This window comes from Macrobrachium nipponense, chromosome 11, assembly GCF_015104395.2.
Source record: "Macrobrachium nipponense isolate FS-2020 chromosome 11, ASM1510439v2, whole genome shotgun sequence".
In the NCBI taxonomy this organism is placed as follows: Eukaryota; Metazoa; Arthropoda; class Malacostraca; order Decapoda; family Palaemonidae; genus Macrobrachium; species Macrobrachium nipponense.
Window position 1 is genome coordinate 2,890,776 of NC_061087.1, and position 25,751 is coordinate 2,916,526.

General features: G+C 40.3%; 1 protein-coding gene across 1 annotated transcript in view; it reads right to left on the reverse strand.

Annotated features, from left to right (window-relative positions):
• Window positions 1-25,751, reverse strand: part of LOC135216856 (ubiquitin carboxyl-terminal hydrolase 16-like) — a 426,609-nt gene that overhangs the window by 110,276 nt on the left and 290,582 nt on the right. Inside the window, 1 exon segment of the mRNA XM_064252406.1 lies at window positions 12,685-12,826. Within this exon segment, the coding sequence (XP_064108476.1) occupies window positions 12,685-12,826 (142 nt within the window).

Below are 25,751 nucleotides of genomic sequence, written 5' to 3' on the forward strand. Positions count from 1 at the left end.
GGAAAATATTAATGATAAAACTTATTACATACACGTCCATGAAAATGATCTCATCTCAGTAAGAGAGAGAGAGAGAGAGAGAGAGAGAGAGAGAGAGAGAGAGAGAGAGAGAGAGCGAGAGAGAGAGAGAGAGAGAAGAATTACATAAAAACATTAAATTCGTTGACCATTGTATGGCATTGTTAAGCTTGAGTGTCACTCGAGTGAGGTGGGGAAATTGATACAGAAAAAGACAAAGGGAAGAATTTTCTTTTGAAATTAGTTATCGTATTATTACTACTTCTATTCTTCTATTATTATTATTATTATTATTAATTATTATTATTATGATATTATTATTTATTATTTATTTGAAAATATAATAAACATGTGCATCTACCAGTAAAAATTCTCTCATCTCAGTAAGAAAAGAGGAATTATCCTTACAAGTGAAATGGAAAGGTCATGTTCATCTCTTTAAAATACGACCATTATGAATTTTGTAATTAAAGTTTATTATTATTATTATTATTATTAAATAACTGAAATTATCAATAAACTTTTACATACTAGTACCATAAAAATTCTTTCATCTCGGTAAAAGAGAGAGAGAGAGAGAGAGAGAGAGAGAGAGAGAGAGAGAGAGAGAGAGAGAGAGAGAGAGAGAGAGATAGAGTTTATCTCTCTCTGTTTATAACGTTCCAGCGAAAGAGAGGGGAGTGAGTTACCACTATGACTCATATTATCTTGTGTGGCAAAAGAGAGAGAGAGAGAGAGAGAGAGAGAGAGAGAGAGAGAGAGAGAGAGAGAGAGAGAGAGAGAGAGTTAACCTTAATTAAAAGTGACATGGATAGATTAGTACGTATGGTATTTTCTTTAATGAATTGATATTATGCTGTATAAATTAAATTAATATGAAAATAGTAAATCATTTATTTATCATACTAAAAAACATACATCTTTGTAGTAGAGAGAGAGAGAGAGAGAGAGAGAGAGAGAGAGAGAGAGAGAGAGAGAATTATAGTGATTATTTTCGTTGGAAAATACAAAGAGAGAGAGAGAGAGAGAGAGAGAGAGAGAGAGAGAGAGAGAGAGAGAGAGAGAGAGACTGTGCTAAACTATAAAGGATTCTTATCTTATCATAATACAGTGGTCCCCCCGTATTCGCGGGGGATGCGTACCAGACTCCCCCGTGAATAGTTAGAACCCACGAATGTTTGGAACCCCTATGAAAATGCTAAAAACAGCCTATTTTGTTAGTTAAATCTGAAGAAAACCCACTAAAAATTTTCATACTTGGTTTTTTTAATAGTTTTATCACAAAAAGTGCATTTTATGATGAAATTCATCAAAAAAAACCAGGAATTTGTGGATATTTCTCATAGAAAAATACCGCGAATGCGTGAATTTTCCGCGAATAATGCAGGGAAACGTCCCCCCGAGAAATCCGCGAATGTGTGAGTCCGCGAATCTGGAGAACGCGAATACAGGGGGTCCACTGTATGTGTTTTTTAAAAGCGTCGTAAACTCGGAGCGTCGGAAGCGTCAGCGTCGTACCCTCGGAACAAGCGTCGTAACCCAGGGCGGATTTTTCAATGAATATTTAAGAAAAAGCGTCGTAACCTCGAAACGTCATAAACCGGACCCGTCGTAACCCAGGGACCGCCCGTACTTTAGTGTACTCACTGGGCACAGCGTCTTCTTTACTTCTTCTGGGCTTAAGATTTCCATCAAACTTTTTATGACAAAGGAATGAGGCCAGGGTTTGTTAGGGTCTTCATTCTTGGCTAGAAAGCCCAATGTAAGGGAACATACTGCATCTCCCTGTGAGAAGCCTACTTTCTTGTCAAGGGCATGTATCTCACTTACCCTCTTGGCTGTCGCTAGAACAACCAAGAAAAGGGGTTTTCTTGAAAGATCTCTAAGAGATGTGGATCTAAGAGGTTCAAATTTGGGTCCTAATAGCCATTTAAGAACCACATCTAGATCCCAAGCAACTACTTCTGAGCCTTTGGGCCTAGTTGTATAGAGAGAACTTATGAGGTCCGAGATGTCCTGGTTGGCAGAAATGACTAACCCCCAATGATGGGATACAGAACTAAGCATTGCTTTGTATCCTCTGATAGTTGATAATGAAAGGCCTCTAGACTCCTTAAGAAACAATAAAAAGTCTGCTATATTACTCAAAGAAGCCAAAGAAGACGAGACATCATGTCTTCTACACTAATCCCTGAAGACTGGCCACTTGGCCTAACAGACTCTGTCGGACGAAGATCTTCTACATTTAGTGATAACTTCCAATGCTGCTCCTGAGAATCTTTTCTCTTGGAGGAGTTTCCTGACAGTCTGTAACCTGTCAGGGCCAGAGTGGACAATCCTTGGTGAAAGCAGAGAAAATGTGGTTGTTTGAGCACATTTGCTTTTTGGATAGTAATCTTGGGAAGTCTGTCAGCATCGACATGAGGTCCGGAAATCATTTCTGTTGAGGCCAGAAGGGAGTCCACAAAGTCATCATGATGTTCTGATAAGTCCTGAACTTGTTGGTTACCTCCTGAATCATGCAGAACGGAAGAATGGTGTAGAGGTGCATGTTTGACCAGTCCTGCAACATGGCATCTCCTATCCGTGTCCAGCTTTACGATGAAACTCCTATCTTCCAGCGACTTCAAAGGTTCTCTCAGCCCATAACAGATGCTATAGAACGACAGTGCAAGGAACTGTGTGCCCAGGGGATAATTGAACCCAGTATGTCCCCATGGTCTTCTACTGTTGTTCCAGTCCTCAAGAAAGATGGTAGTATTAGGCGATCCCTCAGTCAAGGATCCCCTTAGGATTCATCTTCAGTGTCTGGCTGGAATACATTTTAACCCAGTCATTGAATTAAAGAACTTTGTAATTGAAGGGTGTAAGGTGAGAAGTTCAAAACCTGAAGATGGACCAGAAGTTTTCACTGATGAAGAGGTTGAAGTGTATCCTGAGTGCCCTGAAGTACTGTATGTCAGTGAAACTGTTCCTTTGGTGTCTTACTGTCAACATAATACCTGTCATCCTGGGAAGTATTCACTGTTGTGCTCTTGTAGACACAGGAGCTCAAGTATGCCTAGTGAATGAGTCTGTGCTTACTAAGGCTAATATTTCATATGATACTTCAACTATTGATGTAGTTGAGGGGTTCACTGGACAGAATAGTAGAGTTCTGGGAACAGTCCAACTAGCTTTGGAAGGATCAAACAAGCAAAGGTTACTGCTTTTCCCCTTTGCTGTTGTCTCAGCTGGGGATATGGATTTTTGTTATCCTTGGCAAGAATTTGCTGACCAAAGCTAACTTGAAATTAGATGCTTTAAATGGACAACTGTGTTCTGATACTGCAGTTGTCATCCAGTTGAACACTCACATGCTATCTGTCACATCAACGAGTTCGGTCATGATGGTAACAAACTCAACAGTGGGTGGTAGAAATCATCCTGACTTTTATGGTAACGCCCTTATTTCCCATGATGAGTTGAGAGAAATACAGAGTGAACACCATCAACTCCAGGCCATTAAAAGGATGGTGCACTCCGGAGTACCTGCTTCTCAACTGCCTCGCTCCTTGAAAAGATTGAAGAGCAAGTGGTCAGAATTTAGGGTATATCAAGATCTCCTGTTCAAGAAATTGAGTGATGGTCACTTGGTTCCAATTATATCGTTTTAGGTTCTAATAGACTTGGTAGCCGAGACGCATTTACAAAATGCTCATTTGGGAATAGGTAAAATGACGTCCATGCTAAGGAGGTTAGTTTAGCATCACTCCCTAACTAAAGTCATTAGGGATTTGTGCCGCACGTGTAAGGGGTACCAGATGTGTAAGGTGTCAAGGGAAGTAGTTATTCCTCCAACCCTTCGTATCTCCACCTCAACTCCATTCGAGTTGGTTGCTATGGACCTCATCAGCCTTCCTACTTCATCTACTGGTTACGTTGGTTGCCTCATGATAGTCAACCATTACTCCAAGTGGGTTACTGCAATTCCCATTTAGAATAAGCAAACTCGAACAATCTGCCAGGCTATTGAAGAAAGTGTTTTCCCGTCTATTCCTAGAGTGCCAGTCCAATTTCTGACGGACAATGGTCCAGAATTCATTTCCCGTGAATTCAGTGCTCTGATGGAGAGGTATAATATTATTCATGTTAGAACAATACCCCACAAACCTTCGAGTAATGGAGCTGTTGAACGTATAAATCGCACCATTGGTGAATTATTACGCGTCCTAGTTGATGATGCTCGTAAGTGGGATAAACACTTGCCAAGAGCTCTCCTTAGTTACAACCACTCTTTGCATTCTGAGTTAGGTTGTACACCTGCTGAAAAGATTCTAATAACAGCCCATGATATGAATAGTCTCCCTCTCTTGTCCACTGAAACTAGGAATCCTTGGGCTGAAGGTCACCCACGCTACCAGCCTTTCAGGAAAGGTACCTTCGTCCTGAGGAAAGTTGTCCTTATGGGTCATCTCATGACCAATAAACTGTGTCCAAGGTTTGATGGTCCTTATGAAGTGATTCAGTTCCAAAAAAATAGGGTAACCTATATATTGAAATGCCTAGACAGTGGAGATATAGTCAAGGCACACCATATTCAGCTGAAGGCTTGGTTGGAGCCACCATTCTATGTAGAGGCATTTCCATTGGTACCCAAAATCATTCCATTTTGCTGGAGAGTCCCAGGATATTCCAGGCCGTGATGGATACTCTTCAGTTTCTGTTCCTAGCGCTATTAATAATAATTATGACGATTCCAGCTCTTGTTCAGAGGATGATTCTTCAGAAGTGGTTGCTGCAGTTCTTGCAAGTCTGCTAAATAAAGCATCTACCATGATATACCAACGAAAAATGCCTGAGTCTATTTTAAAACCTCCCAGGACATATGAAAGGAGACTAGCTCTACATAGTTGGGAAGATACTCCTGAAATCCCGGACCTGACCATTCCTTTATCTCCTACCAGCTTATCGCTATGACAGCTGACATACCTGATTCGTATGCAACTGTATTTCCTACAGTACTTGGACACCGAATATTTTGTGTTTAACTTGATATGTCATAAACCTGAGTCATTTAATTTTAAATGTTCTATTTGAGCATTCTTGAGCAAGTAATGGTTATTTAAATATTGTGCACCAGTGTTCTTTTTCGTTGCTTATTGAACCTTATTGAGTTTTGTTTCAATTGTTTAATAAAGAACCATTTTATACAGAAGTATTTCACTTGTACAATAATACTCTCCTTGATTTAAAATAAGTCCTTTTTTTTGTTGAGAAAAAATAAATTACTTTTCCACTCTGGTTTTCATGGCTTAACACACAGTAACAGACCATATTTTACCAAAACAACCATTTAGGATCATACCATCTTAGGGGTCTCTTGGGCCAGTTTAATCTTGAAATTTAACCCAATATATTGGGGCTCTTCAAGCTGGTGCCCAGAAAACTGAAAACTGTGACAAGTATGCTGTGACCGAGAGAACCTGCAGGAACCAGGCAACAGTACTTTACGGCATCTTGTTACTTCATTGTGACAAGGTCTGGAAGTGGTAAACAAAACATCTGTAGATAACGATTCTTTGAAGTCATGAATAGATCTATAGCAGTTGTCCCCATAGCTACCACAGGTCTCCACAAACCTGGGGCTGAAGAGTCCACTCTGTGGGGAGCACCTGCTTCTGGCGACTAAGGCCATCCACAAATACGTTGAGTCTGCCCAGAATGAACCTGGTTATCAACGTTGTTCTGTCGCTGTCTGCCCACAAAAGAGTTCTTGCTCCTTCGTAAAGGGAGAACGAATGAGTCCCCCCCTGGTTTCTTTGTATACGTTAGGGCTGTAGTACTGTTGGAGTTGACTGTTCCCTCTTAGCTGTAAATTTCTGTTGTGAAATGCTGTAGTCCTAAACAAATGGCTATCATTTCTTTCAGGTATATGTGTCATTCATTGTTTCTGTTCCTCAGACAATAGTCACAAAACTTCTTGATTGCCCATAAGGGCTCCCCAGCCTAAGTCGGATGTGTCTACATAAAAGTCTAGGTTGGGGCTCAGAAGTGACAGACTTCCCCTAAGAAAGTCTGTCTTCTAACTGCCGTCAAAGGAGATCCTCCTTTATCTCCTCTGAGATAGGGTATGCAAACGTGTCTAGCTGAGCTTTCCTGTACCAGCTGGCTTGTAAGTAAAATCGTAGAGTTCTCATATGAGCCTTCCCAGATGCACAAACTGCTCCAATGAAGCCAATGTCCTGAGCATACTCACCCACTGATTCGCTGTACATGACTTCCAAGCTAGGAACTCTCTTACTTTCTCTATGCAAAAATGAATCCAACTGGGGGATGAAGAAACCCGAAAACTCAGAGAGTTTATCACTAGTTCCAAATAAAGAATTGTCTGAGACGGAACCAGCTGGAACTTTAGAAAACTGATAAGAATGCCCAATTCCTGTGCCAACTGAATCATCTGAGTGATGTCCTCCATGCAATTCTGTTTCAACTGAGAGCGAATATGCCAGTCATCAAAATAAAGGGATGACCTTATCCCCTTCAAATTCTCGACATTCATGAACTCACATATTCGCAAATTTCTCTATGGACCATATCTACCCATCAATGGTGGTTCGCACATTTGCGGTACAGTAATACCCCGAACTTATGTGAGGGTAGGTTCCAGACCCTCCTCGAGCAAGTTGAATTTTTGCTAAAGCTTGGCATGGTCTCTAAAAATGCTAATAAATGCTTACTTCTAGAGTTTGAACACTAAATATGGCCTTAATCATGCTCCCTAAGTATTAAGCTAACTTTTATATGAAATTAAAGTTACAGTAATACTTCAATGTTATGCAATTTGAGTTGTGTGAATTCACAATAGCGAGAACTTTTCATTGGAACATAACTATCATGCACAAGTACTTCACAGACACACAAACTTTCAAATCCTGGAGAAACCCTGTAAAAGCAAGTGTTCAATTTTTTATGTAATTTATAAGTTTTCAAGCTTTCATGTATAAATTAAAAAACATTAAATAACAAAAATAATAATTCTCTATCTCTCTCCTTCTCCCTCTCTCTTTTACTGAGATGAGAGAATTTCTATGGCACCTGTTGTACTAGTATGTACTAAGTTTATTAATATTTTAAAATATCAATAATAATATAATAATAATAATAATAATAATAATAATAATAATAATAATAATAATAATAATATTATTATTATAACTGTAATTACAAAATTTGAATGTGATAGTATTTTAACCCTCTTACGCCGAAGCGGTAAAAAAAAAATTGTCTCCCGTGTGCCGGAGGTGTTTCAGAGTGAGCGCGGAAGCGGAAAAAATATTTTTTTCAAAAAATCACAGCGCTTAGTTTTCAAGATTAAGAGTTCATTTTTGGCTCCTTTTTTTGTCATTGGCTGAAGTTTAGTATGCAACCATCAGAAATGAAAAAAAATTATCATTATCATATATAAATAATGCGATATATGATAGCGCAAAAACGAAATTTCATATATAATTGTATTCAAATCGCGCTGTGCGCAAAACGGTTAAAGGTAACAAGTTACTTTATTTTTCGTTGTAATGTACACTAAATTGCGATCATTTTGGTATATAACACATTGTAAAACGATAAAAGCAGCACAGAGAAAATATTATCACAAAATAATGCAGGAATTCGTAACGTGCGGACGTAAACAAATATTTTTGTCAAAAATTCACCATAAATCTAAATATTGTCCTAGAGACTTCCAATTTCTTTCAAAATGAATACAAATGATTGAATATTACTATACTGTAAGAGTATTAGCTTACAATTGCAGTTTTCGACCATATCTGATGAGTTAAAGTTGACCGAATGTCGAATTTTTTTATATATATATATTTTTTATATGCAATTATTTCAGAAAAAAGAAAAGCTACAACCTTCAAATATTTTTCGTTTTATTTTACATGAAATTGTGCACATTTTCATATACAAAACTCTATGAAATACCTAATATGAAACGGAGCAAAGATTCCGAGAATGGGACGTACGCATTTCGGAGATTTGTGGCGGAGAATCCGCGCACGGAGGGAAGGAAAGATTTTTTTTTAAATTCACCATAAATCTAAATATTTTGCTAGAGACTTCAAATTTGTTTCAAGATGAAGATAAATGACTGAATATTACTAGACTGTAAGAGTTTTAGCTTATAATTGCGTTTTTTGACCATTTCGGTAGAGTCAAAGTTGACCGAACGTGGTTTTTTTTCTATTTATCGTGATTTATATGCAAATATTTCAAAAATGAGAAAAGCTACAACCTTCAATTATTTTTTGTTGTATTCTACATGAAATTGCACACATTTTAATATATAAAACTTTATGTAACGGCTAATTTAAAATGGTGCAAACATTACCACAATCGCACGTATGATTTTTTCGGAAGAGTTACCGCGCGGACGTAAAGAAAATGTTATTTTTTTCATAAATTCACCATAAATAGAAATATTGTGCTAGAGACTTCCAATTTGTTGCAAAATGAAGGTAAATGCTTGAATATTACTAGAATATAAGCGTTTTAGCTTACAATTGCGTTTTTCGACCATTTCGGTAGAGTCAAAGTTGACCGAAGGTTGAAATTTTGGCAATTATCGTTATTTATATGAAAATATCTCAAAACTGATAAAAGCTACAATCATAAGTATTTTATTGTTGTATTTTGCATAAAAATGCGCATATTTTCATATATAATACTTCATGTAACGGCTAATTTACAATGGTACAAAAATTATGTCAAAGTGACGAAATAATTTCCGAGATGTGTCACAGATACTTTTTAGTGCGGCAAGAAAGAAATTCGCGCTTGCGCGCCTGCGTAACGATTGTCAACAAAACAACACCTTGATCCGTGAACTCCCAGTATCCCCCAAGGCGCGTGATTCAAAAGTTTTAGGCTGGTAGGCCTATAAGTATTTTTCCGCGAATTTAAAAAAAAACTTTTGTAAGTCGACGTAAAATACGTCCAGTCGGCACACGGGAGACAAAAAATGTCGACGTAAAATACGTCCAGTCGGCGTAAGAGGGTTAAAGAAATAACCTTTCCATTTCACTTTTAAGAAAGACCAACTCTTCTCTAGCTCTCTCTCTTACTGAGATGAAAGAATTTTTATGATACATCTACTATATGCTTGTATTAATAATAATAATAATAACCAATAATAATAATTATAACCACAATTAATAATATAATAATAGTGATAATAAAATTATGCATATAAAGAATTCTTTCCCTCATCTTTCTTCTTAACTCCACAGAAGCTCGAAGTTCAGAGCTGTCCAATATGTCAAGTAATGTGACAGGAGGGAGTGTTACCAATAAGCTTAGTGGGTTTTTCTTGAGTCTGAACTAACAAAATAAGCAGTTTTAAGCATTTTTATAGGGGTTCTAAGTAATTTGTGGGGGGGGGGGGGTAGGAACACATCCCCTGTGAATACGGGGGTCAACTGTATTCGGTTTTGAAACACAAATTGAAGGTACTTCCTGGATTTTTTATGTATTGGAATATGAAAATATGCATCCTGCATATCTATGGATGCCATCCAGTCGTCCCTCAGAATGAATGGATGACATGAAAGATTCGACTGTCTCCATCCTGAACTTCGTCTTTTCTATGAAGAAGTTCAGGGCACTCACATCCAATACCGGCCACCATCCTACTGATGACTTCAGTACCATGAACAGCCGGTTGTAAAATCCCTACGATTTGATGTTCTGAACTTCCTTGATGGCCCTCTTCTCAAGGAGGGAAGTTACCTCCTTTTTGAGTGCTGAAAACCTTTCAGAGCCTACCAAGCGGGCAGTCAGTACAATGGGTTTGTTGACCAATGGAAGTTCATCTTTGAATGGGATAGCGTAACTGTTCTATAGCACTGACACTATCCAGTCCTCCCCCGTTCTTGCTTTCCATTTCTTTCTACAGGTGCTTGATGGACATGATTCTCACTTCCTGGGTGGGGTTCTTGTGGATGGTTTCTTAATAGGTCAGGTTGAAAAGCAAAGGTTAGATCTTGGTCTCTTGTCCTATTACTTCAAAAGGGAAAGGGCTGAAGCGGTGATGCACTCTATGTACTTCTGGTGCCGGGACTCTGTGGTGTCTAGAGGAGTGAGCGAGAGTCTTGAGTGCTCTTCTTCTGGAGATCTGTTGCTATATCATTCACCATAGAGGAGGGGTAGAGATGTTTCCAATCTAATGGAGAGTACAAAAGAGCGGATTCCTGCATGGGGGTGACTCTTCGTCATGAAAGAGCACCAGAGCTCTTTTCTTGAGGATAACTAGAGCGTAGTGAGGCTAACTCCTGCATCACAACTCTAATGCCCTTATCTGTGCAAGATAGAACATTACGTAGTCTGAAGCAATATCTTCGGGGAAAAGGGTGCAGTTCTTTATTTTCCTGCTTAAAGCACCCACTGACCAGTCCATGAAACTCAGAATCTCAAAAATCTTAAAAGAGGTTCTTGAGGAGATGATCGATCTCTGTAGGAGTGACCATAACTTTCACCAAGTTGGAAGCTGATCTTCATGACGAGTCAATCAGCCAGGAGGTCTTTGGGAGGAGGCAGCCACTCCCAGGGACGGAGCTTCCCCAGTTTTGTAAGGTGAATACCTCCAACCCAACAAACATGAAGGTGGATAGCAGAACAAAGACTTCCCTTGGTTTTGTTCCTCTGCAAGCCAACTATCCAGTTCATTGACAGCCTTCCTCGCAGAAGAGGAGAGAACCATTCTGGATAATCCTCCTCCTCTGAAGATATACAAGAAAGAAGCAGTCTTTCACATTCCTGACTAGGGACAGAGCCTTTCTTGAGAATGTTGAGAATGTCTGCCAACTGACGCTGTAGTGAAAGATCCGTTGTAGGTGGTGGAATGTTTGGTGCCTGACAATTGACACCAGGGGTCAAACTCGATCCTAAATTCTCAGACTGAAACATACGTTAAGTAATGATACACAGAACACTCTCCCTTATATGCACTGACTTGTATACAGATGGATTAAACAATACTCAAAACTTGGGCACCCCTGGGTGATAACTGATGTCCCTGGGTAAGAGGCAATTTCAGCCCAGGCACCAAATGACTCTCAGACACTATCAGGCGCTCCCAAGATGAAGCGGAACATTTGGAAAAGAAAGAGCTCTTGGGGGCTACCTCATGATGGTCTGGCAAAAACGGTTCCAGAGAGTCCCAAAAACTGAGACGACGGCTGTCTTAGGTAGTCCTCCCAACCTCCCTACAGCCTCTGGTATGACTGCTCCCAGTGTAGGGGAGTATGCCAGTGACCTTTGCCTAGGAGTGTCAATGGGATGAATCACCTCCACCTCAAAGCACTTTTGTTCTCCTCTTTTTCCATGAAGGTACACACTGATGTAGCCAACTGAGATACTGTCTCCACAATCATAACCACTGTAGCATCAAAACACTTATTAATCTTAGATTCGAGGCTGGCAAGGGGGTCAGGTGCAAAAGTTGGGGAGCTGGGTAAGGGAGCAGGTCAGAGACTCAGGAACAAGTGACAAAGCGAGAGCAGGCACATAAATATTAGAATAATCTACCAGTGACTTACTAGAACTATTCAGACTTACTTTCTACTGTCTTAGATTCAGCTCTAGTGGCGACCTTACGTCTCCTATCTCTGTCTAACTTTGATAAATGAGAACCTAAATTCTTCCATTTCTTAATATCCCACTCTCTATTTGGTTAGTCTGGTATTGCAACCTTTGTTATACCTTACGCTAGTAGCACTAGTGTCAGACATATTAAAAAAAAAAAAAAAGAACGGTCTTAAACAAGACAAATTCAATAACTCTCTTAAGACTTTGTCTTAAGACTTGTCTCCAACAGAAAAAAAAAAATACCAGAAAAACATCAAAGCCTATGGCTATCAATACTTAACCAAACTTCTGAAGGCAATTCCAACCGAGTGCTCCCAACTAGGTCTGTAGTCAAGAGCCAACACTAACAATTGAATACTTGCTGAAGGTGTTCCACTCTTACCCTGTAAGTGGGCAGGGAGATACCTACACCAACAACATAACCAGCAATACCGCGACTGTCAAATTGTAAGCTGCCGGTGTGAGTGAAACTGTAAACCAATGTAACTACTTGGTAAGTTACATACATAAAAAATTACTAAATTTTTCCCAAAACAACCTTTTCTATAAAGTCATCAGTTGGTTTTTATATGAACTATAATATGTACATAATAGTCTAATTAAATGAAACACATTCAGCAGATATGGGATTTTGATATACTGAATTTTACATAGTCTTCATACCTGAAGTGACTGATGTTTCAACAAGACAACATAAATTGGCAATAAATTTGGTACATATCTTACCATTATCTTCTTATTTGTGACAAAACATCATCACTATTAGACTTTACACTTAAATACGTGTCTTAAAAGTAAACTATTATGGATGTCAAAAATCTATGTGCACTTTATATAACGGCACTTTTATATTCTTAACAATAATATAAGTTTTTTCAATCCTCATCTAAAATAATATTTACAAATTACTATGGCCAAACGAGCAAAATAGTATTAATAATGAAGCTCTTTCTGTTATTCTATATTAGAAGGTTAATGATGCAAATAGGCAGAAAAGAAAAAACTGTATTAAAAGGTTATAATTAATGTACTACTTACCACTGGGTCATGATAGTTCTCTAGATCATCGCCTGTGTCCAGTCCATTGCAATCTCTTTCATTAGGAGTGAAGTATCTTTCCGATGTTTCTGATGCTGAATTATAATTCAAATGGTCACTTGATTGGCAAGAGTTTAAACATCTGCAAATAAGAGAGAAATATCCTACATAGCTATTAATAGAAAGCAAGCTATTAAATATACAAAGTACCAAGTTATCTTTGAAAAAAATGCAAGCTCTAATATGCTCATTCATTATATCATATAAATCACTTATATCTGTAGCAATGCACTTTAATGTGAATAAAAAAAGGTATTTCAAAACAAAATAAAAGGTATATTTGGCAATATATGGTACTAAAATTCTAGGTTTAAATTTTGATATAGTAAAGCAAAACTAATGCATATCACTGGTCATATTATAAATTATTCTTACTTTATATTTTCCTGTATGCAGTTAATACAAGTAGAATTGAACTTATACATATGTTAGCAGCATCATCAGAGTAACAATTGAAACAGACCATGATTATGATCTTATTTCTCTTGGTTAATTAAGGATACAAACAAGTGGGGAAATTGTGTTGATAATTTGATTATAGAACAGAGCACTGATGGTACCTCCAGCAACACAAGACACCAAATAACCACTATTTACTAAATAAAATTGATCAAACCTACACATTTTACAAAGAATACAAAATTAAAATATACAACGTTGAATTCAACAAATAAACTTCAAAGGGAATTACTATAACAGAAGGTCAACAAACAAAATGAAAAGATCATCACACTATACAAATCAAACTTAAGTGTTCTAGAGAAGACTAGTGTAGAATGATAAACAAAACAACTAAAAGTACTACAAAAAAAAAAAAAAAAAAAAGGCTGTCGTACTTGTCAATACAACAGTTTGCAACTAAAGTCTAATACAAGAGTACATAAAATACATGAAGGTGTGGATGCCTCTGCTTTTTATTATACTCAAGTTACTATTATGTTGACAGTACAGAAAAAAATAATTACTTGGCAGATAAATATCGCACAGCTACCAGGAGAATTATGTTAAACAAATTAGGAATATCAGTAATTAGAGTAATAATTGTGCAGGCAAAAGGCTGTGAATAAGTTTGAAATAAAAACTTATTAGAGGTACACCACAACTGAATCACTTTTGTCAATCATCAACAAACATTACATTGCCGAGATAAGACAACTGCCTTGGAACATCATAACACTGTAGACATTTTTTGCAGATGATACTTTCCAATCACATTGTTAGGAAAAAAACTTTATTTCCCAAAACTTTTCATTGAATTAGTTTGAAACTTATAAAATCACTATAAAAATGTTTGTTGGTATATTTACCTGCAATGTAACTGTAGTCAATGTTGCAGTACTTTGCAAGCTGGATTCATGAGTTTTTCACTGACATGGGTAATAAACATAATACATATACACCTTTCAAGACTTCAGAGCAACTGCTTCAGACTTCAGAACAATTGCTTTAATTTTAAAATGTAATATATTAATATGTACAGCAATCAGCATTTTTTTTCACAAGATTGCAGCTTCCATTTTAAAATAGTCTTCCAAATTTTAAATCCATTTCTGGGCTCAGTTCGTGTCGCCCTGTGAAATAATCCTTAAGTTCATTATTTCTAAGGTAAATAACCTAATAAATACCAGAGAAAAAATAAATTCAAGAAGATGTCAGTATAACTAACTCGCTCACTCTATAAAAGAAGTGTCGGTATGGTAACAGGGGCGAGTGAGACCACTACCACGAGCCTTTTGCCATTTAGAACTTCCCACATCAAAATCCCCCACCTAAGAGAGCCGATCCAAAGGTGAATGCGTCTGCTACTACTACTAATACCCACGCCACGCGGGCTGCAGCGCCTCTAGTGGTCATCCTTTTCTATTAGCTCGTTTGCGACGCACGTGAATTTTTCCTCTGTGTTGTTCTCGTTCTCTTGGATTTATTATTCATCATGGAACGTTCAGCTATTGCCGCAGCTAAGTTAAGTACCCGAAAGGTTTAGATTTCGTATTTTTGTCTTCCAGGGACCAGTAATTTCCGTTTTTTAGGTTATATACGGTCACCCAGTTGACTCATGGCGGCCATGGGCCCGCCTCGTGTTTGTTAAGATTTCCCAGTCCTCCATACTGGGACATCTTTTCTTTTCCTTTCATGGGTTCTTATCACGTGTTACTCTATTTATTTGCATCGTATTATAGGATTTAGGAATTCACCGCCCATACCTTTGATCACGCAGATATCTCTATGGTTTAGGTATTTAGGGCTACAGTGTTTTTCCCTAGTCCAGCATCCCAGCTTTTGCTCTTCATCGGCTACGGCTGGCTTCGAGTAGTCGACTGTTCTTCGGAACGGTTCATCTTCTCCTGGACTTCTTTCTCTCTCACTTGTGTGTTCCTTCCATCCTTTTACGATGTGTGTGTTTATTTATTAATGATTTTTATCTAGTGTTTATTTTATTCTGTGTTAGGCTAGCTGTTAGGGCGTCCAGTACCTCGGCAGTTTTATTACTTTTACCCTTGGTACAGGGGGGTTCATGTGGTCACTTGCCTAGTGGTTGTGCTGTTTATCACCTCTTGGTCCACCTTTGATCACGTGTTCCTCTGGGCGCCCTACCCAGTTCCCTTCCCTCCCTTCCGCGCGGTAAGGGGGGGTCTGGCCGGGCTCACTACGGTCGTCATGACAACCGCGTGAGCGCCTCCCTCCCTCTTTCTCTCTCTCGAGGGGGCTCCTGGGAGGCCCGGACAGCTGGGAGACTGGGGGACCACTTTTTCGCCTTGGGATCTGGGGAGCTCCGGCGTGGAAGGGGGTTGGGGTTGGCCACCCCTCTCTCTGGCCCCCTCGGTCCTCTCCGGCGTGTCCCGTTCGCTCTTCCTCCCCCTTTCCCCCCCCCCCCCCCCCCCCCCCCCCCCCCCCTTCTCTCTATCCCACCACCAACGGACGGAGCCCCTGCTCACTAGCCGGGGGCCCCGCCCCTTCGGTTGTTGGGAGTAAAGAGCTGGCTCCGCAGCACCGGGGCCGGGGTGAGAATTACCCAGTGGTCCTAGAAACTTGCCTACTACTACCTTCTTTCCGCTACCGGAGGGGCGCTTGCTTCCTTACCCGGGCACTCCTCTAGTAGTCAGAAGGGAGGCATGTCTTACTCCCTGTATGGAGTATACATGCTCCCTTTGTATCTTTGTTAGTTTATTCTTGACAACCTCCTCCGTTCTCCGTCGTGGTTCTTCTCTCTATCCTCGCTAGGGTTGTATTATCCTTTTGGTTGATTCTTTTCTCCGTCCCCGGTGTACACCGGAGACTCCAACCAGAACACCCTAGCTCCCACACATATTTCGGTGGACTACTACTTTTAAAATAACTTATATGCTCCGGCATGCAACGGAGTTCGTATATAGACTGTAAGTGTGTAACACCGATACTCATGTATCTTTCCACTTACAGGCTACCAACTGCCAGGAACCGGGCTGTAATGCGGTTCTTCAGGACCCCTGTGGCCACGAGGAGTGCAGGACCCACGCCCCGCGCCACCACCCATGGCGACCTGATCGTCTGGCACCACGAGGCATGCACCATATGTTATGACCTCGTGAGTCAGTTTTTGGACGGAGTAAGTAGATATCAAGGTAGTTACTTCCTCCATCATATATGTTCAATATATTTTAGTTTTAAGTCTTAGTTATAAGCTTCGTTCTTAACCTACAGCTCCGCCATAAAGGACTTCATTGGTCCTCTCTTTCAGGCTGCTGCTGTGAAGGAGGTCGCCCTAGCGACCCTGAAAGCATGGGTGGGCGGCTTCAGCAGGAACGCCGCCAAAGGACAGCCCTACATTCTGGACAATAAGTTGGCTGTCCAGATCTTCCCCGGAGGGAAAGCAACGGGTTACGTAGACCCCGCCACAGCAGCTCCAGCGATAGCCTTCATCCAACGGCAGGTGCAGCAAGCCTTCGTCAGCGTGTCGGGCCAGGACATCGTGCCGGACGTCGCCACCCTAGATATAAACGTAGAGCCAATGACGGTAGGTGTGGAAGACTTGTTAGTCGAGGTAGGTGCTTCGGGCGCTCAAGGGTTTCCCTTGGGCGCACCTGGATCTTCTTCCCCTGTTCCTTCCTCCTCCTCTTTCCAAGGCTTTACGGGATCTGAGATCCCTACTCCTACGCCTGCTGTTTCTGTGCCCCTAAGGTAAAAGGAACTCAGAGAACAGAAGAACCCTCCAGAAGACGGGACGCCCAAAAAGACGTTGTCTTCCTCCTCACGAAAGTCTTCGGCTTCCTACTCCGGAGCAGTAAAGGGTAAATCTGAACCTTCACACTCGAGAGGGTCTAGAAGCAAAGCTTCTAAGGAGAAGGTCCGCGCTCCAACCGAGCCAACACCCTCCCCTGTTGCTGCCGGAACTCCCCCGGTGACTCCTGCCGGGATCACGGCATCTAGTGCCTTTGACCCCGCTACCTTTTCAGCAGAGTTCTACAGCAAGTAGGAGAAATGGTTGGATCGCTTGGTACGAGATTTGAGCAAATGTTTGCTCAACTCTCCGATACCATCAACCAATCAGGTCAGTCCATCCAGGACCTCTCTAATCGTGTACTGGATCACGATAACCGCTTTGCTGGTCTGAACCAGGCTCCTCAGGCCAACTTCTCGGTGGTAGGTTCTGGTCTGACCCAGTTACCTGCTTACGACTCCCTGCCAGCATTCTCTATGAACAATCCTTGGAGGGTAGCAGCCTATGCTCCCTTCAAGGATGGTATGATCTCGATACCGGAGTGTGGAACGAGAAGGATCGAGGACTTTGAGTTCTACCCTGCCGGATTGACCCAACCTTTTATAGGATATGCCAGACTAACAGAGACAGCTCTCAATAGGGAAGACAAGATCCCTAGGGAGACTGTCCTGTATAGTAGGGACCACGCCCAGAGGGAGTGGGTTCACTGTCTGGAGGATTGGGATTGCTCCAATACCAGACTCCAGGCCTTCAAGAGTCCCTTCACCATTTTTGCCACGGAGGAGGAGGCTTCACTCCCCTTTACAACAAAGATGGTAGAGACGACCCTTCAAGCAGCTATGAAGGATGAACCCATCCCACAGCTCAGGGAAGCAGAGCCCACATCTCCCCTCTTCCCTGCGTTTGGAGAATTATGGAAAAACCTACCGGCTACTTTCACGGTAGGAAAGCTGAAACCGGACTGTGCCATGGAACAGTTCGGTGAGAAGCTACCTAGACTGCCTGATAGCCTCATTCAGGCAGAATTCGACTCGAGGACTAGGCTAGGGAGATCACTCAACTCCATAGTCATAACTGAGATGGCTGCTCTCTAGTATGGTACGGAGCCTCTTTTTAAGATCTTGGCTAAGTCACAGCTACAGACGGTGCAAGCAGATGCTTATGACTTTTCCGTGGCCAGAAGGAACTGCCGTAAGCATGTGTTGCAAGAGGCTACCATTCGTCATGAGCCAAACAGACTTCTCGCTTCCAACATATGGGGCGCGGACCTGTTCCCAGAGTCTTCTGTAAATGAGGTGCACCACGAAGCTTCAAGGCTTAACCAAAGCCTTAGAGCTCGGTGGGGTATCTCAGCCAAGAGGAAGCAGGAGAACCCTCCCTCTTCTGGTAAGAAACTTAAGAAGACTAAGAGGTTCCAACCATACCAGAAGCAGCATTCTGTCCAGACCGTTCCAGTCACCCAACCGGGTCAGCCTTCGACGTCAAAAGGACAGAGTCAACCCATCCTCTTGCTATCCCCCCAGAACCAACCCTCGACCTCCTATACCGTCTCCCCAGCTTTCAATCCCATGTTTGGAAAGCCAGGCTTTCCCAACCTTCAATAGGTTCGCAAGGGCAAGCAGGGCGAGAGGTAACTTTCGCCAGCGAGGTTCGGGAAGAGCTACCAACAGAGGTAAGCACTTCCGAGGGGGACTGGAGCCATCCCACACAGCAGCAGTGAGGCTCCCCAGGTAGGAGGGAGGCTGTTCCTCTTCCGCCACAGGTGGGGGTTCAGCAAATGGGCACAGAGCATCGTGTCGAAAGGACTAGGTTGGAGTTGGATCAAAGATCCTCCACCAACCAAATCATTTCTTCAACTACCATCAAAGGAATTGGCAGATTATGCAGAGGAGCTCCTTCAGAAAGGAGTTGTGTCGAGAGTCAGGCATCTAAAATTTCAAGGGCGCTTGTTCAGCGTGCCAAAGAAAGGCTCTTCAAAAAGAAGAATAATCTTAGACTTGTCCCAGCTAAACTTTTTCATTTGTTGCGAAAAGTTCAAAATGCTGACCATCTCGCAGGTACGGACCTTACTTCCCCGTGGGGCCGTCACCACCTCTATCGATCTTACAGACGCATACTATCATATCCCTATCGCGAGACACTTTCGCCCATACCTAGGTTTCAAGCTAGGAGACCAAGCATTCTCTTTCAAAGTGATGCCCTTCAGACTGAATGTAGCCCCCAGGGTATTCACGAAAATAGCGGAAGTAGTAGTTCAACAACTGAGATCACAAGGGATAATGGTAGTAGCGTACCTCGACGATTGGCTGATTTGGGCACCAACCGTCGAGGAATGCCGCAGAGCCACAGACAAGGTAATTCAATTCCTGGAACATCTGGGGTTCCAAAGAGACAAAACGAAATCCAGATTCACTCTGGAGACTCGTTTTCAGTGGCTTGGCATCCAATGGGACTTATCCTCTCACAATCTGTCATACCGGAGGTCAAAAGAAAAGAAATAGCCAAGTCAGTGAGGCAATTCCTCAAAAACAAGCAAGCTTCGAGGAGAAAGCAGGAAAGAATCCTAGGTTCCCTACAGTTTGCCTCAGTGACGGACGTCCTTCTGAAGGCAAGGTTGAAAGATATAAATCGAGTTTGGCGCTCAAGAGCAAATGTCAAATCTCGAGACAAGTTGTCAGTGATTCCGCAAATCCTTCGCAACCAACTTCGTCCATGGGCGAAGGTAAAGAATCTGTCCAAGTCAGTTCCCCTTCAATATCCTCCTCCGGCGTTAACTATTCACACAGACGCCTCCCTAACCGGTTGGGGAGGATACTCTCAGTTCAAAAAAGGTCAGGGGACTTGGTCTACTCAGTTCCGCCAGCTCCACATAAATGTTCTGGAAGCAATGGCAGTATTTCTTACCCTAAAGAAGCTCCTTCCCCCGAAGAAGTCTCATCTAAAGCTGGTTTTGAACAGGTACAAATGGCATCTATCATCCACCCATTTAGCAGGGGTAAGGAATGTGATAGCGGACGCCTTGTCCCGTTCAGTTCCTCTGGAATCAGAGTGGTCTCTGGACAACAAGTCGTTCCAGTGGATACGCCGGAGTGTTCCAGGTCTCCAAGTAGATCTATTTACCTCACAAGCGAACCACAAGCTCCCTTGCTATGTGGCCCCCAACCTGGACCCTCTGGCCTATGCCACGGACACCTTGTCCATAGACTGGAATCAGTGGAGAAGGATTTACATCTTTCCTCCAGTGAATCTTCTCTTGAAAGTTCTGAACAAACTCAGGACTTTCAAGGGACAAGTAGCTCTTGTAGCTCCGGATTGGCCAAAGAGCAACTGGTACCCCTTACTACTGGAATTGGGTCTCCGACCTCGACGGATTCCCAATCCCAAACTGTCCCAATTAGTACAAATGAGGACTGTGTTCGCTTCCTCAGGAATTCTCAAGACCCTAACTTTATGGACTTCATGAAGTTTGCGGCTAAAAAAGATGCAGATATTGATCCCCAGAATATCCTCTTCCTAGAATCAGATAAGAGGGAATCAACTCTGAGGCAATATGATTCTGCTGTCAAAAAGTTAGCATCTTTCCTGAGGGAAACAAACACTACAACCATGACTGTAAACTTAGCTATATCCTTCTTCAGGTCCTTATTTGAGAAAGGTTTAGCAGCTAGCACTATTACCACTAATAAGTCAGCTTTGAAGAAAATCTTTCAGTTGGGTTTTCAAATAGACTTAACAGAATCTTACTTTACGTCTATTCCCAAAGCCTGTGCTAGACTTAGACCTTCTGAGACACCTACATCAGTTTCATGGTTTTTAAATGACGTCCTCAAACTAGCTTCGGACACTGACAACTCTTCTTGCACATTTATAATGTTACTTAGAAAGACGCTATTTTTACTAAGCTTGGCCTCAGGGGCCAGAATCTCAGAACTGTCGGCTCTATCCAGAGATACGGGACGTGGAATTTTTCCCTTCAGGAGAAGTTTTGCTTTCTCCTGATCGCAGTTTTTTAGCTAAAAATGAGGATCCTTTAGCAAGGTGGGCACCTTGGAAAGTCATTCCTCTTACCCAAGATCCCTCTCTCTGTCCAGTAATGACCTTGAGCCTTTCTGTCTCGGACATCCTCTAGATCCTCTCTTTATGAGAGAAAGAGGTGGCACCTTATCAGTAAAAGGAATCAGGCAGCAGATTCTTTACTTCATTAAGCAAGCCAATCCTGAATCATTCCCAAAAGCACATGATATCAGGGCAGTGCTACCTCTATTAATTATTTCCAACATATGAATTTTGATGATCTTAAGAAATATACTGGATGGAAATCACCAACAGTCTTCAAGCGTCATTACCTAAAGTTCTTGGAATCCTTAAAATTTTCAGCAGTGGCAGCGGGAAACATAGTTCCCCTGACTCTGCACACTAGTCGTAGTTGAAGATCCAGGTCTCCTTTCTACCTACCTTGTCTAACATGTCTTACCCTACTGTTAAGCTCTACATGGTCCTCTAGCCTTAGCTGCTATGATGACATATTGTTGGAATGTCCCTTATTTTTTTGCTAGGGACACCCGCATAATCTGGCATATAAATGTGCTTCAGTGTTTCTACCCTTATTTTTATGCTAGGGCAGAACACATTAACTTTTGTCTATGTTGTACATATATTAATTTAGATTTAGTGAATCTTCTGACAATTTTGTTTTGATACCATATTATTAAGCTCTGCTGTAACTGTTATTACTATATTAAGCTAATTTTAAGTACCCTTATATTGTAATCTTGTATCATAACTTTTGATTCACTTATATTATACTTTTATTTTATTTTATAGTTTCATTGAGAACCTTCATTGTCATCTTGTGCTGTTTCTCTGGTACTATTTCACATGGCGACACGAACTAGAGCCCAGAAAAAGGATTTTGACGAAAGGAAAAAATCTATTTTCTGGGCGGCATGGGTTGCTGTCGCCCTGTGAAACGCCCCCATCATTTCCCACCCTGCAGCCCAAGATGGACATCTTGAGAAAAGGATGACCACTAGAGGCGCTGCAGCCTGCGTGGCATGGGTATTAGTAGTAGTAGCAGACGCATTCACCTTTGGATCGGCTCTCTCAGGTGGGGGATTTTGATGTGGGAAATTCTAAATGGCAAAAGGCTCGTGATAGTGGTCTCACTCGCCCCTGTTACCATACCGACACTTCTTTTATAGAGTGAGTGAGTCAGTTATACTGACATCTTCTTGAATTTATTTTTTCTCTGGTATTTATTAGGTTATTTACCTTAGAAATAATGAACTTAAGGATTATTTCACAGGGCGACACGAACCCATCGCCCAGAAATAGATTTTTCCTTCGTCAAAATCCTTTTTCTCAGCAGGTAATTCATTTTAGGAAACCCATGATTAAGACAAAACCAAACAAACAGATTGAGAGAGAGAGAGAGAGAGAGAGAGAGAGAGAGAGAGAGAGAGAATCTCTCACTAAGGGACACCTTTTCTATTGGTTTCCTTGCTCATCATATTTCACTTACGAGGGATTGTGACATTTTAATACAGATTTATTAGCATTTATGAGCTAAGAGTTTATAAGAATTGCCCAAATATTTTACCTTGTATTTGTTTTATCCTACCATTAATACCTTAAATTTTTTACTAAAATTAAAATACTAAGTCTAGAGTAAATTACTTGTCAGCTCAGCTTATTACATTAGTTTCTTTACACAATTTTTCATGTAATTATATTTCATTTCAAAATATAACACCATTAAACTATTGTCTGGTTCTTTGTGACATTCAAAACAGAGACCAAATCTTTTTAGATGTACCTATTATATTTAACAAACTTCCAAATCCTTTACAATTTTGGATGAGGAGGTTTCTTTAAACAGTATACGTATAGCACTTTAATACAGAGGTCTTAAATGTATCAGTGAGGTACTATACACCAGTTTAACCAGACTACTGTCACATTTTCAGACCCTCATATAGTTTGTTCAAATGATTTCTATATATGTAAATGGAAAATAAAAACTGAAGATTGGAGGAGCAAGGTGAAATGAAAAAAATTTCAAACACTATGTAGAAAGAGAAAGAAACAAAAGGGAAAATGTAAGAAGTACAATCAGAGCAAATGCAACTAGGATATGCACAGAACTTTAAGTACCACCTACAGTGCGTTAAACAAAGAACACTGTTGGAGGTATACTGCTATGGGCATTAACTAAAATCTTCTTCTATCTATTTCTACTTGGATAGTTACATTACTGTCCAGTTCTTACTTACAAAATCAGCTATAAGTAAGTACAGTCTAAAGCAGTCATAAAGTCTTATACATACTTTATAAGATATTAGTTGTAGTTTAATCAAGTATACCTGAACAAATACCAGCACTGACAGAAAAGAGCTTACATATTTCTAAAATTATGAAAGTCCAACATCAAATGGGGTAATAAATACCAGTCACATTTCTAGTTATGATAGGAAAGCAAATATAAATAAAACTTGTAAATCAATATCAAAATAAACACGACAAAACTGAAGATTAAAGTAAAAATTTAATTTAAGGTCATGCTCATTGTAAAAAAGTTGTCTTGAGTAAGAAAACTTGAGTTAATACTGTAGAATTTGCAGATCTGTCAGATTGGCAGCTATGTACATAAATCTGTACTTGAAGTTTCTATTTGAACAATCAATGTGATTTTTTAATTGGTGCTATTTTCTTATATTGCAAAAGTACATGAGCTAAGAGAAATAAAAGGCATCCAATCAAAACCTAATTCCTGAAACTGAGCAATCTGCATGGTGAACAATTAGCCACAGTCATGATGGTTAGGAAAAAAAAATTTAACACAATTCAACCTGATTGAGATGGTTGTGAATTTTGAGATTGTACGTACATGAAAAGAATCACAGCAAAATGGGTTCCCAGAAGTACAAGATATAATCAATAAATGAATGAAGTTCAACACATCACTAATAATAATCTAAGAGTACGAGCATTCCTTGCTCATCGGATGCATCGGGTAACGGCGTTCTGGTTTTACAGCAATTGGCCAACGACGTTGTTAACCAGATTTTCGGTGACGGTAAGCAATTTTCAGCATCTGTAAGCGGTTTATCAGCATTGATATGCAGTTTATCAGTGTTAAGCAGCTTATTGACGCCAATAAGTGGCTTATTGATGTTTACGACATCATAAATGCCATTATTACCATAACTATCAGCGATTTTCAATAACAGAGCTCGGCTGGGAACGGAACTCCCCCCGTTAACCAGGGATTGCCTGCACTATAAACTAAAAAATTTGTCATAATAAAATCATTTAAAATTTAAATGGGCATTATACACATAATTACATGGAAAATGGGTGAAGTGTAAAATAAAACGGAAGTGAACCAAAGCATCTGAAGAATTCCTGAGCATAGCACAATTACATAGATGCATAAAAAATGAGACTAATATTTGCTCCAGACCCTGGAATTGCCCACATCCACTTTTCTAGTTGCTGACTGCTGTTGTCCTTCTTCCTTATAAAGACTGAGGTGCCTGGGATATTTCTGAGGCATACAAATGGGTCAATTATAAGAAATGTGTTTGTGAAGCAAATTTAGGTTATAAAATTTTACATTTTCTAGAATGCTAATCTTTTCCTTCTTAACTGACATAAGAATAAAAGATGTTATACAATACTGACAAGAGCTACCCATAGGAATGAAACAAAAGTGATGTTGTGAATTATGTGGTGTACATTACGAACATCAAGAGTGTACAAACAACACCTGAAGTCTCTACAAACAAAATCTAAATTCTTTAACCTTTGTTTTACAGTGTTGAGGAGTAGTTTTCTCAATGTTCTCAACAATCTCTCTTAGATATACAAGATAGTTGTGGTAAAAATAAACCTGTTTCATATTAGTGGTCTCTATAGCTTTTGTTTACTTTCATGGTTCCTTGCTGATGTGTCTCTCATTACAGCTATAGACTTGCCAGATTATGGTACATTGCTTGTTTCTTTGTATATGTTACTTATGATGTCCCTTTGTATGTTATATGTTTTGTGTATATTCTTGGTTATACTGTCTTTCATAAGGAGTGTGATTTATGAACCTTCTTAGTTAACACAAGTGTTTATTTATGTTTATGTCTGTGTTCAACAACGTGTTTGTTTTATTTGCAGTGTACTACTGTAGTGGAATTGTTTACGGAATAAAACCTTGATTCTGGTTACACCGGGTTTACTTCAATGGTGTTCCGGAAGCTTGGCCTATAATGACTCCTGCTAATATGATGTGATATGTACACAAAAGTTGGAAGTATTACGGCTTGTGCCTTGTATGATAAGGCGCCCTATGAGGTAATGTTAGACTAGCGATAATCTTACGCTAAGTCGGTTGGTATTGCACTTCCATCTTCAATGGAGTGTCTGGGGGTTTGTAGATCACTTACGAAGTCAGTATTATCTTGTTGGTTATTACGACGATGTGTTAAACTCATGGTGAGGAGGTTCTTGTAGAAAACACGAAATATAAAAATATTTGTATTCTTCTGAAGTTTTACATGCTGAAGATCAGATATGATTGTACAAGTCTTCTAATAACGATAGCTTGATCGCTTCTGCCAATGATGATGGCTAATCCTATTCCTCTACATGATAAAGCTTATGTAAAGAGGTACAGGTCTTCTAATGACGATAGCTAACTCTGTTCTGCCTGTCTACCATCTCTGTTACAAGTTATGAAGGAACAGACAGTAGTTCGAACATATGAACATACATACAAATGACATAGTTTCATACGAACACACAATCAAAATGAGACACG